Below are 18,923 nucleotides of genomic sequence, written 5' to 3' on the forward strand. Positions count from 1 at the left end.
CAAGGTTCTTAACTGAAAACATGAATGCTGAACAAATGAGAAGAAAAACCCCTCTATAGTGACAGCAGGACAGAGAACAAAGAAAATAATCATCTACCATTTAAACTTTATTTCTCAAATTTCATGCCATCCCCGTTAACTACCGTAAGGTTTTTATGAAATAATACAAGCTCAATCTCATCACTGTAAAATTATTAAATTTATGTAAAAGATTTCAATATATTTTATTACTACGTGTAATTTTGTTTATGGGGTTTTAATATTTTTTTCTACTCTTAATCCAACAATCCATCTGTTTTGTCTAGGAAGAAGCATATATCATTTTTTTCAACAATCCGATCAAAGTTTGTTTCTTGTTCCCTGCAATTTTTCAAACAATTCTTGTTATCTCTATACATAATACAATCACAAAAACTTTTGATATTTTCAGATTATACTCATATTCTTTTCTTTCCTACTTCTTTCGGATAAGATTTAGTTCTTACCTAATGACATTTTTTTAAAAATGTGTAACTTTGCATAATATTTGAAAATCATAATTGCAATCAAAACCACCTATTGTGAACTAAAAGCAAACATACCATCAAAAGAAAAACCACACCAAAAGAAATAAATAGGGTGTTGTTCAAATGCTGGTTTTTTTTTCCTTACCCCCCCCCCCAAAAGTTTGATTCACTTGCCAGCTGACTGAAGTTATAACTAATTTCAAGCTTTATGGTATTTCTACACCAGTTTTCCCTTTATGTCCTTAAAGATGGTTTCACTAGTTCAGTAGGAAGCTATGCTCTAATCACATGAAATGCACATTCTGTTTGGAATCAATAAGAAGCAGTGGTGGGCCTGGCGTCGTCCACATGGACGAGCGGAGCGAGCGCATTCGTCTCACCGCCTCTGTGAGGCTCCGTGATGCTCCAGCTGCTCAGTGGAGCATCGCACAGGCACTGTACACACCATGCGTGTGCACAGAAGCGCTGAAGACTTAAAAGACCGGTAAGGAGCGGGTGGTCCTTCGGAGTACCAAACCGGAATGGTATCCGGTGCTCCAGGCAGGCTCTGGTACACCTGTACCGGGGTGTACCTACTGCAACCCACCACTGATAAGAAGCATCCAAGAAACAATCAATAGCAGGAAGCAAACAGCAGTTTCTAACCCTGTTTGGCTTTCCCCCTCTCTTTTGCTTCTTCCATGTCCTCAAACTTCCCATCAAATTCCTGTTTGCTTGCTCGGGGAACATGGCACACCTGACATACTAGTGTTTAAAATTAATTACAGGTAGTCCTCGACTTACAATCATTCATTTAGTGACTAAAGTTACAATGGCACTCAATAAAGTGACTTATGACCGTTTTTTCACATTTATGACCCTTGTGGCATCAGTATAATCTGTTGTGGCCCAGCAGGAGCTGTTGGAGCTGCCAATGGACTCCGATAGCGAGGAACCCTATGAGTCGGCTATGAAGGATGTGGAGGACCATGGGCAGGGTTCAGACTCCGAGCAGGGACCAGGGAGGCTGGTTGGCCACCAGGAGGCGCCTGAGGCATGGAGCAGTGGGAAGATCAAAGGGAGTTTGTCCTTGACGTCAGGCACTGGAGCAGTGGTGAAGATCAAAGAGAGTTTGTCCCTGACGCCCGGCAACGAAGGGCGGAGAAACGGAGGCAGCAGTTACAGAGACAGACTCATAAGAGATAATCAAGCCCAGGTTGTTGTGGCTTGGCTCCTCCCAAGAGAGTATATAAGAAGAGACTTTAGGAGGAGCCTTTTTGCAGGACACAACTGTTCATAACAAGCTGGAGAAGCTCTTGTTTGTATTGTATCTCTTGTCTGTGGGAGTCTGGGTTGCTGCCAACGTCTTTCCAGTGAGTCGTGATGGGCTTTCAGCCAACAGGATTGTAATTGCTGTAAATAAAGAGTGGCAAACTACTAAGCCTGTGTCGGCATTGATCACCGGACAGACGGGGGTCCAGAACAATAATCTTATGATCAAATTTCAGATGCTTGGCAACTGGCATGTATTTATGACAGTTGCAGTGTCCCAGGGGTTGTAGACATCACATTTTGCAACTTCCTGATAAGCTACATTTAGGCAAGAAAAACAAAATGCACAGGTACAGTATATGTGGTACATTGCTCAATAGTGGTAACTGTGAGAGGGATTTTGGAGTCCTAATAGACAATCAACTTAAATATGAGCCAGAGTGTGCTGCAGCTGCCAAAAAAGCCAACACAATTCTAGGTTACATAAGGGATAGAATCAAGATCACGTGAAGTGTTAGTACCACTTTATAATACCTTGGTAAGGCCACACTTGGAATACTGCATTCAGTTTTGGTCACCAAGATGTAAAAAAGATGTTGAGACTCTAGAAAGAGTGCAGAGAAGAACAACAAAGATGATTAGGGGATTCGAGGATAAAACTTATAAAGAATGGTTGCTGGAACTGGATATATCTAGTCTTATGAAAAGAAAGGGTGACATGATAGCAATGTTCTGGTATCTCGGGGTTGCCACAAAGAAGAGGGAATCAAATTATTCTCCAAAGCATCTGATGGTAGAACACAAAGCAATGGGTGGAAACTAATCAAGGAGAGAAGCAATTTAGAACTAAGGAGAAATTTCCTGACAGTTAGAACAATTAATCAGTGGAACAACTTGCCTCCAGAAATTGTAAATGCTCCAACACTGGAAGTTTTTAAGAAGATGTTGGATAACCATTTGTCTGAAGTGGGTTTCCTGCCTAAGCAGGCGATTGGACTAGGAGACCTCCAAGGTCCCTTCCAACTCTGCCATTCTATTCTACTCAACAAGTCAACAGGAAAGCCAGATTCACTTAGCAACCATGTTACTAAATTAATGACTGCAGTGATTCACAATAACTGTGGCAAGAAAAGTTGTAAAATGGGGAAAACTCAATTAACAACTGTCTTGCTTACCAATAGAAATTTTGGGCTCAATAATTATTATCTAATTATTTTAAAAGTATCCCATTTGAGAAAATTTGTTGGTTCCCCTCTGCCTAGACCCATGCCACAGGTGGCATGTGGACCCATTTCTGAGGGCATGCGAGGCGTTGCCCTGTCATCTCCAGCACACGTGTGCGCAATGGCAAGCTTGATTTTTGGGCTTGATTTTTGGCTATTTTTCACTACCCTGAGGCTTCAGGAAAGCCTCCTGAAGCCTCCAGAGAGCGAAAAATCACCCAATGCGCAAAACAGAATTTCAGGAAGTTTGCGTGCTGAGCCATTTTTCACCCTCCCCAGGCTTCAGGAAACTTTCCTGAAGCCTGGGTAAGGCGAAAAATGCCCCAACGCACCTCCCGGAAGTCCAGAGGCTTCAGTGAGGCCTGCGCCCCTGCGCGGGGGGGGAGTGTGTGCATGCACAGGGAGGGGATTGCATTAGGGGTATCTCACACTCCCCATGCTTTTGGCACGCCACAACAAAAAGGTTAGCCATCACTGGCCTAGACCAAAAATTATCTCCTTTAAATACAAATTACTTTCCTATAAAAAAAACGAATAACATATATGCAGTGCATCTACAGTCATACCTATACCCACACACACACCTAAATCTCATCCCAACAGAAGCAACAATGCAGAAGGATTATGGAAGGAGGCATTAAAGAAGGAAGAGATAAACGAGCAGGAAAGAAAAAAAAAATCCTACCCATTTAGATTTTATTAAAAGGTTCAAATCATGAGGTTGTTTTTTTTTAAAGGTTAATTTTAAATTAGTTTTTAGAAAGTAGTCTATTCCTAAAGCAAGCAAAGATATGGAATAAAATTCTGACACAATCAAAGAAAGTGTATTTAGAAAAAACTGAAATATTTCAAAGATACCCAAAAAAGAACAGCAATTGGGAGGGGTTTCCGTAATATCAGGCAAAGAAAAAAAAAGCTTCTAATGTATGAATTAAGACCATTACTTATACTGATTAATGCCAACCAACAATTGCTAAAATAAATGACAAGCAGGTAGATCATTAGCAATAGACCTATTTTCTAGCCTTAAAGTATACTTCTCTTGAATCATTTCCAGCCAAGTTTACGGAAATGTTTTTCCTTCTTTTCCTCCAGTCCATAAATAAGCAAGATTCTTGTTATGATTAAGGTAAAAAGTTGCAAAATTATTTCTGAAAAGCGTAAGACTTTTTTTCCAATAGCCAGTACCAGAAGTTTTCTTAACATGCATTCATGCATATATGATCTCTTCAGCATAAGCCAATAACTTTAAATTGTTTCTACACTTTATTGCTCCTCCTCAATTGTTTCAGTGGAAAAGGCAAATAATGATTTTCAATCTCACTCAAACCTGCATTTTCTGAGATTTAAATGAATATAAAGTTTCTGGAATAAAAATGTGCCCTTTGTGTTTTGCTTTATAATTATAATATCAAATGACTGAGCGCTACTGCATTCTGTTATTCACCATAATGTTCTCACTGACTGCCTTGCATATCTGTTTGATAAAATCAAGCTCTCCACAACTCTGGCAAAGTGAAATATATTACTTAATTGCTTGCCCTGACAGATTTCAGAAGGCATTAAGAAATTAGTTATAAGGATGATTGACCAGGGCCATCAGCTGTCTTTTCACTGTATGCTGAATTATTCTGTTTGTTTTTTGTCTTTCGGACTAATGGGTCTTTGGATTTGTTTACAATACTTTTGTTTATGGGCTACCATGCAAGGCCTTTAAAAACCATTTTGTAGCCAGACAGGTAGAATACCCAGTTCCTACTGGTTCGGCCCGGTTCGGCCAAATAGGTACTAATTCGGCTGGACCCGCAACCAAACCGGTTCTATGCTCGGTGGCGCCATCTTGATTTTCTGTTCTGTACCTGAGCAGAACAATCTTCATTGGAAAAATGTACTTTCCCCCCCTTTTCTAATGTGCGCATGAGCAAACCTTTAAAGGTGAAAATGCGCACGTGCGCCAAACCGGTAGTAATGCTAGCAGGAATCTACCCCTGATAGAATATTGAAAGAATGTACCCATGAGCTGTTTCTGTTTTGTATCTGGGCTTGAAATGTGGCTAAAACAGGTCCATATAATCAATTTCCTGGAGGATCTCTGGAGCTATTGCTCAATACCTTTACAATTACCTGCTGCCAATAAGGAAGATTAAAGCCTGGAAGGAAATATTGCACAATCATTCAATCCAACAACTGATATATATTTTTGGTTAGGAAGGGATGCACTATTATCTCCTTTAAAGTCAAAGAACCACTCTGTCAAAAACACTGACACCATCATATGGACCCAATACTGGTCATCTCCCAGGCAGCTTTAACAATCCAAGAGGAAACTGGATCTAATAAACAAATGGCCATGTTCATAGTCTGAAGGCCCCTGCTCATGTTATCAGGTGTTACAAACTCAAACTCAAGCCAGATCACTCCGCAAGGCTATGCTCCAGCATCTCAACGGGACCAAATCAATTGGGATCCAACTAAGTACATCTAAGCAGCTTCCTTTGCATGATAAACCGAGTATTCTTACATCAGCCCTATAGATATGCCTGTAGCTGATTAATATTTACAAATTAATACTGAGAAAATTCCTTATCCTAAATGATTTTAAGTATTTTAATTAAAGATCTCTGATTGTATTTCTGTTTGTTCTCCCACATTTGGAAATCAATGTAACATATGTTACAAAGAAGAAAAATAGGACAGCCATTTCTCACTATTAGAATACTACTTATCTAGCAGTTACCTTATAAAAATTAGTAAGAAAGATAGTATGTAAAGAAGTAAGTTTTAATTAGCAGTCAGAGCAGCCAGAAACCAAGACCACTAAGGCTCTGATGACCAGGAATGAATGGTGGAGATTGATGGCTAAACAAAGGGATTGTTTTCAAACAGTGAACCAAATGTCCCTAAATGCAGCCATACCTAAAGTGACCAGATTTTAAAATTGGTAAAGCGGGACACCATTGGCGGGCAGGGCAGGGGGGGGGTGTTCCTGATTAAAATTTTTGCCACCTGGTGCTGAGGTGAAGCCGCCAAAGCTCCTGCCCATGGCAGCAGTGGTGCTTCCTCCCCCTCCGCTCGGAGCACCTGAGCTGGGCACCGCGTTACCCCTGCCCTGCCCCCTCCTCCGCCGCCATGCTTTTGAGGAGCCATCGGGCCTTTTTTCCTCCTCCTGCCCCTCCGCCGCCTTCCTACTGGCTCCCGTGGCCTCAAGGGTCCTCAAAAGCATGGCGGGAGCTTTGGCGGCTTCACCTCAGCTGCAGTACCGGGCAGCAAATCTGGCGGTGCTGTTAGAGGAGGAGGAGGCAGCAGCAGTTAGTCTGGTGATGGCGGGGGCTTACCGTCAGTCCAGTCACCCCGTGCTCATCACAACAAATCACTGCGGCTGCGCGGGAGTTGAAAAGTGCTGCACGGTGTTTTCTTGCCTTGGGAACAGTGGTCCCGCGGGGGAGTCTCTGGCCGCTGCGCTCGCCTCGCCCGCCGGCCCCCGAAGTGCGCGAGGGATGCTTTGGGGAAAGGCTCTGCTTCCAGACCCCGCCGAGGGCCACACACACAGGTGGCTCTTTTCGGAGAGGCGGAGGCTTTCCCATGGCTTGTCCGGGTGGAAGTGGGGCTGGAAAGGCGAGCCGCTCCCCCGCCCATCCGCCCGCTCACTTGCTACACCCCGCCCATGCGAGCGGCAGCGGATGGGCGGGGGAACGAATGAGCGGCTCATTCGGTCCCCGCCCATCCGCTCGCTCACTCGCTACAGTACCCAGCCCATGCGAGCGGCAGCGGATGGGCAGGGGAACGAATGAGAAGGTGCCAAAATTAAAGCAGGATCTTTTGAGAACGCCCCGGGATGTGGGAAAAATTATGAAAAGGCGTGGCTGTCCCGCCAAATGCGGGACGTCTGGTCACCCTAGCCATACCCCAATATCTCCCAGCCTTTCTCTGCCCATTGTAGCAGGTATGTTCCTCTCAATTCTTCTTTACCCTCAATTCTTCACCCATTATTCCCATCCCCAAGGCCAGGGAATACATATTCAAACTTGCACTGATCTCCCCATACCCCAGAAGCCCTAAGAATCTGTCCCAATATCTAGAGGATTCAATTCCCCTATCAACTATACCTGCCCAAGCACTCAGTGGGTTCACCGACAAATGCACGTTCGACAAAAGCGCACCGATGAAACTGTGGCAAGAAAACCGCAAGGTCGAAATCGCGCCAACGAATGAGCGCAGAAGCACGCCGACAACAGCGTGCCAACAAAAGCGCATCTTCAACAAAGAACTAATAACAACCTAATAACCCTAACCCTAAACCTAACCCTAAACCTAACCCTAACCTTAAACCTAACCCTGAACCTAATCCTAATCCTAACCCTAAACCTAAACCTAACCCTGAACCTAACCCTAAACCTAACCCTAAACCTAACCCTAAACCAAACCCTGAACCTAATCCTAAACCTAACCCTAAACCTAACCCTAAACCTAACCCTAACCCTGAACCTAACCCTGAACCTAACCCTGAACCTAACCCTGAACCTAACCCTTACCTTAACTTAAATCGCGCGTTTGTGGGCGCGGTTTTGTCGGCACGTTGTTGTGGGTGCATTTATGATGTCGCAGTTTTCTCGCCGCGGTTTCGTCAGCGCGCTTTTGTCATGTGTGCATTTGTCGGGTCACACACTCAGTGACCTAAAGAGGGAGCTTAACCCTGGCCCCACTCCTTGCCCACCTACCCTTCCTAAAGATAGGGAAACTCACACCACTGGCCGAATTGCTTTCTAATGTAGTTGCATGTCTTATGTTTTAGAAAACAAATCCTTCCAGATAAATAAGATAACCAATATGAACTCTTTCATTAGCAACCAAATTATTTTAAAACATTGCAGAAATAAGCATGGTAACTTTTCATTCAGACACGATTGTGGAAGAAAGAAGAGTTTGCATTCATCATGAAAAATAATATTTAAGAATTTTAAAAATATGTCTATAAATGTTTTACCTGACACTACTCCTATTCCATCATCACAATCATAGTCCGAGATTTCACTATCACTTATTCTTTTGGATCCTGCAAAAAAAAAGAAAAAGAATAATTAAAGATTGATCATAGCTATTACAGTAAAGAAGTGACATGTTTATTAAACTTTACTAGTAACGTTAGTAGAAATAGTTAATTTTGCATACATTCATTTTGTGAGTAGACAGAGAAAAATGCTATTTCAAGAATTACACTTGGTTAGCAGATGTATTGAAAGAAGTTAATAAAAAACATCTAAGTCAATTGCTACATCTAAAAAGCCAGACACATAAGAAAAAAATATATTAGGTTCTGGCTTACCATTTTATCTGCTTGTACACAAGAGACGTCCTAATATTTGCAATGAATCAAATATAATTGATTTATCAACAGTAAAAGAGCTTTGCTGCTCAGAAGCAAAAAACATAATCCTCATTAGGATTGCAAAAATATGATATGGAAACACTTTTAAAAATATATATAGTTAATGACTAAACATATTTTATAAATACAAGATCATATACGCTCAGTCATAATTGAGGAAATAAGAATAACTCAAATACATTTATTTTCCTCCTTTTATCTATTATGCAAATTTTCTTTGTTATCTTTTATCACAGTCAATCGATCTCTCCTTTGACAATTATGATTAACACTAATTGTATTTCTTTCTTAAACTAGCATTTAAAGTTTTTTGTCCTTGAACTAGTTCCTACAAACTTCTTGCCAAGGTTTTTAAGAAGAGATTTGATAGCCCTTTGTCTGGAATGGTTAATGGATCTCTTCATGAATGGGAGATAGGGGGTTGGACTAGAAGATCTCCAAAGTCCTTTCTAACTCTGTAGTGAAAGAGTTATATATGAGCAACAGAAATTACAGAGAAGGCAATATTTTATTCTTCAAATTGTCCTTCGTGCTTTCTCAGAAATTATGTGCTGATTCTTTGGGTTGTGAAACAACACACTAAAAAATCAGAAGAGAAAGAACTTCAATGGTAATCTTTATTATTAAAAATTAATAAGTAGAAAAAAGCATCTTATCATTGCCAATACTGAGCAAGAAAAGCTTCAACAGTGTATGCTGTTGGGTGGGTGAAGATTTAAACTCTGCATGGACCAACTTTCATTGCTGGAAGCAACTTCTGCATTTGCCTTCCTGTTCCCATATTTTGTGCTTTCTTGTTTCTGACTCCTACTCTCAATCTCAGGAGGTTCCTGATCAAGTCTCTGGCTTGTCTCATGATTCTTTCAAAATATTGGGGGTTTTTTTCCAGATTAAAAACGAAACAACCCAGTTTTACAGCTCCTCTTCAGCAAGGGTGAGATTCAGCTGGTTCAGGCCAGTTCGGGTGAACAGGATGCTAATTTTATATCTGGTTCACCAAACCAATAGTTGCAAGGACTGGCTGGCCATGCCCGCTCCTCCCCTCCCAAGAGTCTCCACAGGGCCCATTTTGGATGCCAGGTAAATATAAGGCCAGAGCGGAAAACGGTCCTCCCAGAAGTTCCAGAAGTCCAGAAACAGGCCAGTTTTCAGCCTCCAGAGCCTGAGGAGGGTGAAAGCTCTGCCTCTGCTATGGTTCAGGAGGCTGAGTAGGCCACATCCACCATGGCCACACCCACCCAGCAACCCGGCAGAGAACCTGTTGCTAAAAGTTTTGCATCCCACCCCTGCTCCTCAGGTAAACACACATTCCCCTTTTGCCTTTTCTAACATGTTTATGTTTATGTTTGTTTATGTTTATTCAATTTGTATGCCGCCCTATTCCCGAGGGACTCAGGGCGGCTAACAAACAGAGGGGAAACAGATCTAAGCACCCCATGGGCCAAATCTGGCCCCTGGGCCTTGAGTTTGACACCCCTGCCCTACTACCTTCTCAAGATTCATACACAATCTTACACACTATGCTTGCATGAATGTTGCCTTTCTGCTAAAGCAAGGACATGAAATTTAATCCGGATGACCAAGGAGTTGAAAGAGGAGGCGGTCCTCAGAAAACCAGGTCCAAAGCCATTTAGGGTCTTAAAGGAAGGTTGATTTAATTTGAGGCTTTAATGTAAAACAGAAAATTTGAGATATTTATTTTCTGAATTGATTTAGGAAATTATATCCAATTCTATACTGGTTTCATTTAAATACAATATTTCTCAGAAGTTCAAGTTAATCCATTTCTAATCAAATTTCTAATTCAAAACAAATGGTCTTCCAACAGTTATAAAAAATAATACTATAGAGCTACGATTATTACAAATAAGATTAGTTATTTACTGGGTTTAAAAAACACAGCTGGAAGAGAATTATTTATAAGTGTACACATATAATTTATGATTGATATTATTGATACTATAAAGGACACATTATTGCTCCATAATATTCCTGTATAGTGTCATATCAGTAAGGAATTATAAGTAAGTAGTTAGTATATTAGTATAATTTTTAAATTTAACACAATTTGTCATAAAGTACTATCAAGATATTAATATTATATTTATATTGAAACACAGTGAATGAATAGTTAGGAAGCTGTTCTATTTTTTTTAGCAAACTGTTTATATCACTAGCAAGAACTGTACAATTAGAAATAATGCAAGGATAAAGTCTAATTTTTAAAAACAGAATAAGAATCCAAAGAACAAATAAGCAACTGAACTGGACCACAACTAATAGCAGAAGCACATCAATAGCATTAGAAAAAAACCCACAAGCGATAAGTAGCATGCTTTTAAATTACCTGGATTATATGAATATGAGCCTTTATCTGGAAAATTTTAAAATGAAGTGATATCAGAAAAAAATATATGAGCTTTTGACGTGTAACAGAAATGTACTTAATTTGAAAGTTTGTCTATAATTAAGTTCAACTGCTATTTTTATTTGACAGTGCATACATGAATTATTAGTTTTTTAGAACTTTTTAGAGCTTATATATACACTGTATTTATGTCCAGTGGCACTTACTCCATAATGATCTGGTGATCCTAAAAACCATCAGGGTACTTTAGTTATTTTCAAACACAGAGAACTTCATTCTGTTAGTTCTATTTGGTAGCCAAACACAAGATAGAGTATCGATATAATTCCTTAACTGGTGATTGACTCAATAATCTTATTTCTCCCATAGTTTCCTACTAAATTATCAGGGTTTCCCTACTGTAAATACACTTGCATTTCTCTCCAGTGTATCATCTCTCCCTATTGCAAGATAACATCCTCTTTTTCTCACATTAGTACAGTCATGTACTTATGAGTGGTTCACCAACAAAAGGGTGCCCGACAAAAGCGTGCCCGATGAAACCGCGGTGACAAAACCGCGAGTTCTAAACCGTGAGTTCTAAACCGCGCCGACAACAGCGTGCCGACAGAAGCGCGCTCTAAACCTAACCCTAACCCTAACCCTTACCCTGACCCTAATCCTAACCCTAACCTTAACTTAAACCGTGCTTCTGTTAGTGCGCTGTTGTCGGCGCGTTGATGATGTCGCATTTTTAGTTCCACGGCTTTCGTTCCGCGGTTTTGCCGGTGCACTTTTGTCGTGCGCGCATTTGTCGGGTCATTCTTATGAGTAATGTCTGTGAAATTAGTGGTATCATCATAGAACTTAAAGCTTTTTCCTTACAAAAAGCTGGCCAGTTTGGGGAAATCTGATATCCAGGGGAATTATGTTCCAGAAATAGGTGCCACAGCAGAAAAGGCATATGCTTCTCCAGTGCTGTAAAATGGCAATGTTTAATGGAAGGGATCTGGAGCGTGCCCACTCTGCCAGAATGTACCAGAAACAAGGGGAGATGGACAGTCCCTCAAATAAACAGGTCCTCTGCCATGAACTGCTTTATAGGTAATGACCAGCACCTTGAATTACAGCTGGAAGCCAACTGGAAAACAATGCAGCTAATGGTGACACATGGGCTTACTAAGAAGGTTCTTACACCAGTGCATTTTCTACCAGCTATAACTTCCCATTGGACTTTGAGATCAGTCCATGTAGAGCACATTGCAACAAACGAGTTGCGGTGATGGTACCAAATTCTGAGCTAATGAGTCTGCCTTAAGACACTATTTTAAAAAAAGCCCCTGGGAAATCCTTATTAATGTTTCCAAGAATCAGCTTTATCGTGAACTAGTATTGAAGACTCTTTATTGAATTGTTACTTCTTTCTTCATTTTGCCACCTACATGAGACTTGAGAGGGTTCATTAAAAGCATTGTTCTATTTTTTTTTTATAAAAGACACATACAATGCCCAATTGTGGTTTGGATTCAGGATTAGGTACCTTTAATTCTCATGATTGGCTATTTGTGTTCCAATTCCTTCTGCCGCAGCTTTAAAATGAGGCAGTTCTAAATCCATCATGTTGCCTGTAAACCAGAGGATAAGTCCCAATTCAAACTCAAGGGGTCTTTGGTGATCTCTGAGTTGGGTTGTTTACTTGCAGATATTCAATTACTGATGTTGATGACTAGCACTGATGATGTTACCTAGTTTGGGTAATGAAACATCTGCAAGAAAACAATCCAGAGTACCAAGGATCCTTCATATCAATCCTGACCTACAAACAGAGGTGGATTCCTACTGGTTCGAACGGTTCAGCTGAGAAGGTAGTAACTCGGCCGCCCACACACATGAACCAGTTCTATTGTCATTGGCGCCATCTTGATTTTTGGTTCTGTGCATGAGCAGAACAATCTCCATTGCAGAAATGTAATTTTCCCCTTTTCTAACATTCTGCACATGCACAGACCTTTTTAGGTGTAAATTTTTTGCACGTCGAACCGACGGTAATGCCAGTAGCAACCCACCCCTGCCTACAAATATTCTCTTTTATTAGTACCCCGTTCAAACTGTTCATGCTCTGCTACGGACCCAAAGTGTTTATGGAAAATACCATTTTATCTAATTGACACACCACACAGTAAACTATGGTTCACTCCCACTAAAAGTCGATCATATTATAGAAGATTTTAAAAACTACGACTATAATCTATGATAGAAAAATTGAATTATTCTTTAATTATTCACTACTGGAATAATTGGACTAGACTACTGTTCGGTTACATTAGATATTACATAAGGAATCTATTCAAATAAGTACATTAGCCTAATAAAAGCTTTTATTGTAAAAAAAAAAAGCAAAAAATTAAAAGAAGCATGAAGGTTATGTTTGAAAACAAAAAGAGAAACATTTTTTAACATTACACATCACACAATGGTAGGTCCTTGAAATATTGGAGAATTTTACACGTTGTATATCAGACTCTGCCTACTTTTGCTGTTGTTGTAAACATTATAAATTGTGTGGGTTAGAAGTTAATTGTATTATGAACTTTTCATCTTTTTTGTAATTTTTATGTAGGGTTCCTTGAAGCTTAAAATACGATAAAGATTCCTCTAGGATAAAAGATTGAGGCAGTCTGGTTTAGTGAACAGGGCTCGTATTTCATTCTTCACATACTGAATTGCTCAACTATGTGAACTGCATTTCATAATTCATAATGTACCAAGTTTAGATTTGTTTATTAAATGTATAAGCTGCCTAATTCCACTGTGACTATGGGTGGTAAAAACCTGCATATAAAACAGAGGGGCAACTTTTTTTTAATATTTCTTTTTTTTTTTTGTCCAGGAGGAAATGTCAAGGAATCCAACTGATTTTGGTATGATGCTCAAAGGATTCTACTGCCTAACATGTTATATTTATAATCATATATTTATACACATGTTGACATGTAGCTATAAGAAATGTTTGTGAAGTTTAACGATTTTAAGTAAGACACATCTGACATATTTGTGAAGCGAAGGGAAGCATAACGTAAAAGAAGTTTTTAAATTTATGTAAGATTTGTATTCATGGATCTTACAGATATATTTGTTTAAAAAGTCATTTTCAAATCATTTTTTAAAATATTTCTTTTAAATTAATGCATTATAATTTGGGGCTTTTTTCTTCAAAATTTATGACTGAACCTCCAAATATTTTTATTATAAATATTAATTTTTCCAATCCAGGTATCTTAATTAACCATTTGTTCAGCGACTATTTGAAGGGATGAATGATGTTTCATAAGGAGACTTATCGCCATTCTCAAAGTGTTGGTGATCACAATGTCCTGAAGTCATGTGATCACCATTTGTAACTTCCACTGCCAATTTCTGACAAGCAAAGTCAATGGGGAAGCCAGCAGGAAGTCACAATAGCAATTATATGACACCACACCTAATGATTGGGATTCACTGAACAATCACAACTGGAACTGCAAGAACCAAACTTAATGGTAACATGATATCATTTACAACCATGTCACTTAGCAACGGAGTTAGAAATTACCATCATTAACCAAGGACTACCTATATTTCTAAACTGTTGTAAAGGCCACAATCGCATTGTGATAGCTACATGGAGAAAGTAATACTGTACATAATATAAATAGGCAAGACAACAAAAAGGAACTAGAGAAAACAAATACATTTCTCAATAAACAATAAATTCTCCACATTAGCTTTTCCTGATTTTTAAACATGCAGATTTATATATATATATATATATATATATATATATATATATATATATATATATATATATATATATATATATATATATATATATATATATATATATATATATATATATATATATGTTTATAAAAAAGATACTATATTATTATTGTATAAATTTTCACTCCAGAAGAAAGCATTTCAATTAATCCGTTTGCAACAAACACAAACTAATGGTATTCTATAACCTACTTTGCAACCTTCGTGTAGGGCTATCCCCATGAAGCTGTCGGCGTGGCAAATATGGGGAAGGATGGGGAAGTGGCAATGAGGACATATCATGAGTCTGCAGTTTGTACCAATGAGGCTCATCATCCAGCAATGCTGTCTCTAATTCAATAAGAATCTAAAAAAAGATAATAAAATAAGAACTGTTCAAATAAAACACATCATTTGTGCTATAACTGTTTTATAAAATATGTACTATGTGATATTTGTATATTTACTTAAGTTAATGGAAACTGAACAGCTTCAAAACATAGTTTACAAGGTATATAAAAAAGATTGCTACCAGCAATAAGGCATAATGCAATGTGATGCAGTATTGTCCATTATAGAATTTACTGTACCTTTGTCCCTATGGAGATAACATTAACTATTTATTCCTTATAAACAATAAATAGCATTGACTACCTCTCCTAAAAATTCACTTTCTTCCTCACGAACACGAGCTTGGTCCCAAAGAGTAATTTCCAACATTCGCTCTCGAAATTCTCTCCGATGAACTGGAGAATAAATAAATGTTTGGTTCCACTTGGGCTCCAATGTTTTTTTTACTGTTTTTGTTCTTCTTTTATTTTTATCACTGTAATTAAGAAGTACATATTAAAGATGTTGATATTACAAAGAATAGTGAAAATAAAATATTTTTAATGGGAAGGACAATTTTAATTCCTTTTACAAAATTCCTGAAATTGGACTTTACTTCTGAAGTAATTACTTATTCCACAATATTTTTTATTAGTAGTTGCTATTTCAATATCAACTGTAGAAAATCATGATTAGTACAAATAGGATGTTGTAAACAAAATCATATGTCCAAGGCTTCTCATTTAATTATTTTATTGGTTCTGCATTTGTTCCAAAATTCAAGGACATATAGGAATTTTATTGTCAAGGAAACGTCATAAGGAATATTCATAAATTGCTCCCCTTCAATAGTAATTAGTATAAAAGTTATCAGTTTATGCACTGAAAAAGTTCACTCACTTCAAATATCTACAAATATTCTGAAAACTATCGATAGGCTACTATGCAGTACACTGGTTGAGATGCTAGAAACACATGAATATTTCCAAAATAAGCTGAACTGAATTATCAGAACAATGGATTGCAAACAGACTGATACATTATCAATAGGCATCAGATGTTATATTCTGCAGAATTGTTTTCCTTTTTCATTTGACTAAAAACCTCCACTCTACAAAAAATATATATTTTAATCAAAATAGTTATAAAACATCTGCAATACTTTTGACATGACAGATTTTAGCAGATAAATTAAAATAGTTTATAAAATAGGTATGCAAGTATTAAAAGAGTTCATTTCAAAATAATGTCTGGCAAATAATCTCAAGAACATACTATAGTAAGTGACATAAATGCTATTTGTATGTTTAGTAATGTTCAAAGGTCTGAGCCTAACTATTATGCCTAAAGCAAAATTTATTTAAAAACCCAATTTTGTACCCTGCCTTGAAACTCCCCTACTTCAAGAACCCTAACCAAAAACATAGCTCAACATTCAAAATGCAAATATTAACATGATTGTAATTGCAACAATTAAAGCAAATTGGGGATTGTAATTGCAACAATTAAAGCAAATTGGGGAATGTCAATATAGAGAAACTGCTATATTTAACAAACATTTCAACATCAACATTTAACTTTTTGATAAATAAAAATTATTTAAAATTTATTTCAAAATATTTAATCTAACACCTGTAATTCAGTACAGAGTGAGAAGCTTAGAAAAGAATTACGTATTAATTTAAGTAGTATTTTGTGGGCTTGGGGGTGAAAATAAATACAGAAGGACAAGATTGGCAATGACCAATTGGGGTACAGTAAGACTGATTTCTAATAATTAATAAAAAGGTTATGAAAAATAACTATTACTTATTAAAAAATAAGAAATATGGGAAATAGAAATCCTTTTGTCCTTCCTTTCTCTCTCTCCGTCCTCCTACAATCCCTTCTACATTTTTTCCCCTATATTTGATCTGTTCTAAAATTTGGGCAAGAATACCATAGACTCCTAGATTCTCCAGGCTTTGCTTTGGAAACTTCAGTATGTTGATAAAAGCAACAAGATTTCCCATTAAGCATCCCATCAGGCCAAAGACAGTGTTCCATGATGACTTAAAGATCTAGATGTATTATTGATTTTGGAAATTAAGCCGTATGCCTTGGAACCTGTTCAACCAGTCACTGTCCACACCAATAAGCATTTATATTGCAGGCATGATCCATAAAGACAATAATTTGAGGAAGCACATTAACATGTCCGATTTATATATTTATTTATTTACTCATTCATTCACTCACTCCTTTTGACTTAAAAGGTTAAATGAGGGATATGGTAATTATTGTTAACAGACCAGCCCTGATAAACTACTTTATTATTTAATATATTTGTACAATTATACATTATATATTATGTAGTTACATTCTGTTAGATATTATTCACAAAAATTCATTTGTAACAATACCCAATAATTTTGTTCATACTACCTTCTGTCAGGAAGAAAGTAAATCTTAACGTAGGGATTCCTTGGTCTCCCATCTTCTCTTGAAGGGAGATCTTTTGCTCCCAATATTGTGACTATTAATTGATGACCAACTTTGTCATACCACAACTTTATCTATAAAGAGAAATTATGAATTAGGCAATTTTTCTAGAAAATTACAAGATAAAATAAGTAAATTTAAGATAAATAAAATGCTTAATCTACACTGTATTTTATTATTGCAATGAATATTCTAATTTGGCTGTTTGGTAGTATAAACCTATGTATACCTACTCAGAATTAATTGCCAATGAGTTTTATAGGTAAATTTGAGTCAAGGTTACATTTAAAGCACAAAATGGGAGTTATACTATATTAAATGTTTTGTACATTGAAATACGGTTGTGAACCCTATGGACTTTATAGAATACAATCATTTATCTGTAAAATGATTTTACAGACTTTTCTTCAAATATATATTTCAATTATATTAACATTTTACCATCCTGTTTTGCAAACTGAAAATATTATTTAATCCCTTACATAGCTCTAAATTTCTTTTCCTCTGAAATTTTATATTAAAGTTTACTTCCCAAATTTGGAATAACTTAAAATTCATGTAAAGATGTAAACAAATAATTAGTTATTCTAGCCTAAGCATTATGCATACCCAACAAATCTCTGCTAAGTTAAAAAAAATAGAAAAAAATTAAAGTTAGAGACCATATAGATATGTCCTGATCTACAATTATTAAAATCAAATGCAGGATGAAAAAGAAGTTTATCATTCCTCCACCAAGATAACTGATGGTTTTAAATAAAGTTGGAGTTTTCTTCATGGACTGCTGATTCTTTCCTACATTATACGGAAAAGGGTAACTATGTCTGGCCATGCCATTTTAATTGGATTAAAAATAGTCTTCAAGTTATGACTGTGATTAAGCCTGCCTATGATGATTGTAACTTGTGGTTGTAAAAGATTGGTCATGTGACTGATCCAACTTTAGGACCATTTTTGCAGCAGTTGTTAAGCAAGTTTCCATGGTTGTCAAGTCAACCAAGGATTCATTATAGGGGGTCATTTGTCAAAAAAATGGAAGTAAATCCTGGTTTTCAGCAAAACTGTCATAAAATGCAGTCACATGACCATATGATGCTGCAAACGGCCATAAAGGTAGCCCAGGTGCCTGAAGCGCAGTCACGTGAATGGTGGTGGGAGGGGCAGCTGTGAGAACTTCAAATCCAGGTTGTTAGTGCCCAACTAGGTAGGTCTGTCAGAACTTCAACCAGCCACTAAGTGACTGATTGCAAGTCAGGAACTACCTGTAACTGGTTATTTTCATTAATATCAGATGAATAATATAGTTATAATTCCAAAATATTTTGATCCAATGAATGTCACAATCAATGTGGCAATCAAAATGTGCCATACTAACTTCTTAACTTCAATTCAAATAGTGTCCTATATACTGCTCAAATATAGCCTGATTTTAATAACATCCAAGTGAGTAGCTTGTAATATTATATTTCTCAAGGACTATTTTGGGAGGATTAAATTGCTCAACTAAGCTGGATTTATTAGGAATTGAACTACATATATCATGTCTAAATTCAAAATCTCCGAATATTATAAAAAATGAGTAATGTTCCATGTTCAAAAGA

General features: G+C 37.5%; 1 protein-coding gene across 7 annotated transcripts in view; it reads right to left on the reverse strand.

The window, feature by feature from the left end:
- RIMS2 (regulating synaptic membrane exocytosis 2) overlaps positions 1 to 18,923 on the reverse strand; it is a 293,405-nt gene that overhangs the window by 130,694 nt on the left and 143,788 nt on the right. For 5 of the 7 annotated variants that reach the window (XM_087706791.1, XM_087706788.1, XM_087706789.1 and 2 more), the window contains 4 exons: positions 17,266 to 17,396; positions 15,166 to 15,337; positions 14,725 to 14,878; positions 7,965 to 8,033 (listed from right to left, as the gene is read on the reverse strand). In XM_087706791.1, the coding sequence (XP_087562917.1) occupies positions 7,965 to 8,033; positions 14,725 to 14,878; positions 15,166 to 15,337; positions 17,266 to 17,396 (526 nt within the window). Of the gene's footprint in view, positions 1 to 7,964; positions 8,034 to 10,713; positions 10,741 to 14,724; positions 14,879 to 15,165; positions 15,338 to 17,265; positions 17,397 to 18,923 lie in introns of all 7 variants that reach the window. The other 2 variants (XM_087706787.1, XM_087706790.1) reach the window with 1 other exon arrangement.

This window comes from Thamnophis sirtalis, unplaced genomic scaffold (genome assembly GCF_051295495.1).
Source record: "Thamnophis sirtalis isolate CommonGarterSnake01/CBP01778 unplaced genomic scaffold, rThaSir2_p1.2 scaffold_2, whole genome shotgun sequence".
Classification (NCBI taxonomy): Eukaryota; Metazoa; Chordata; class Lepidosauria; order Squamata; family Natricidae; genus Thamnophis; species Thamnophis sirtalis.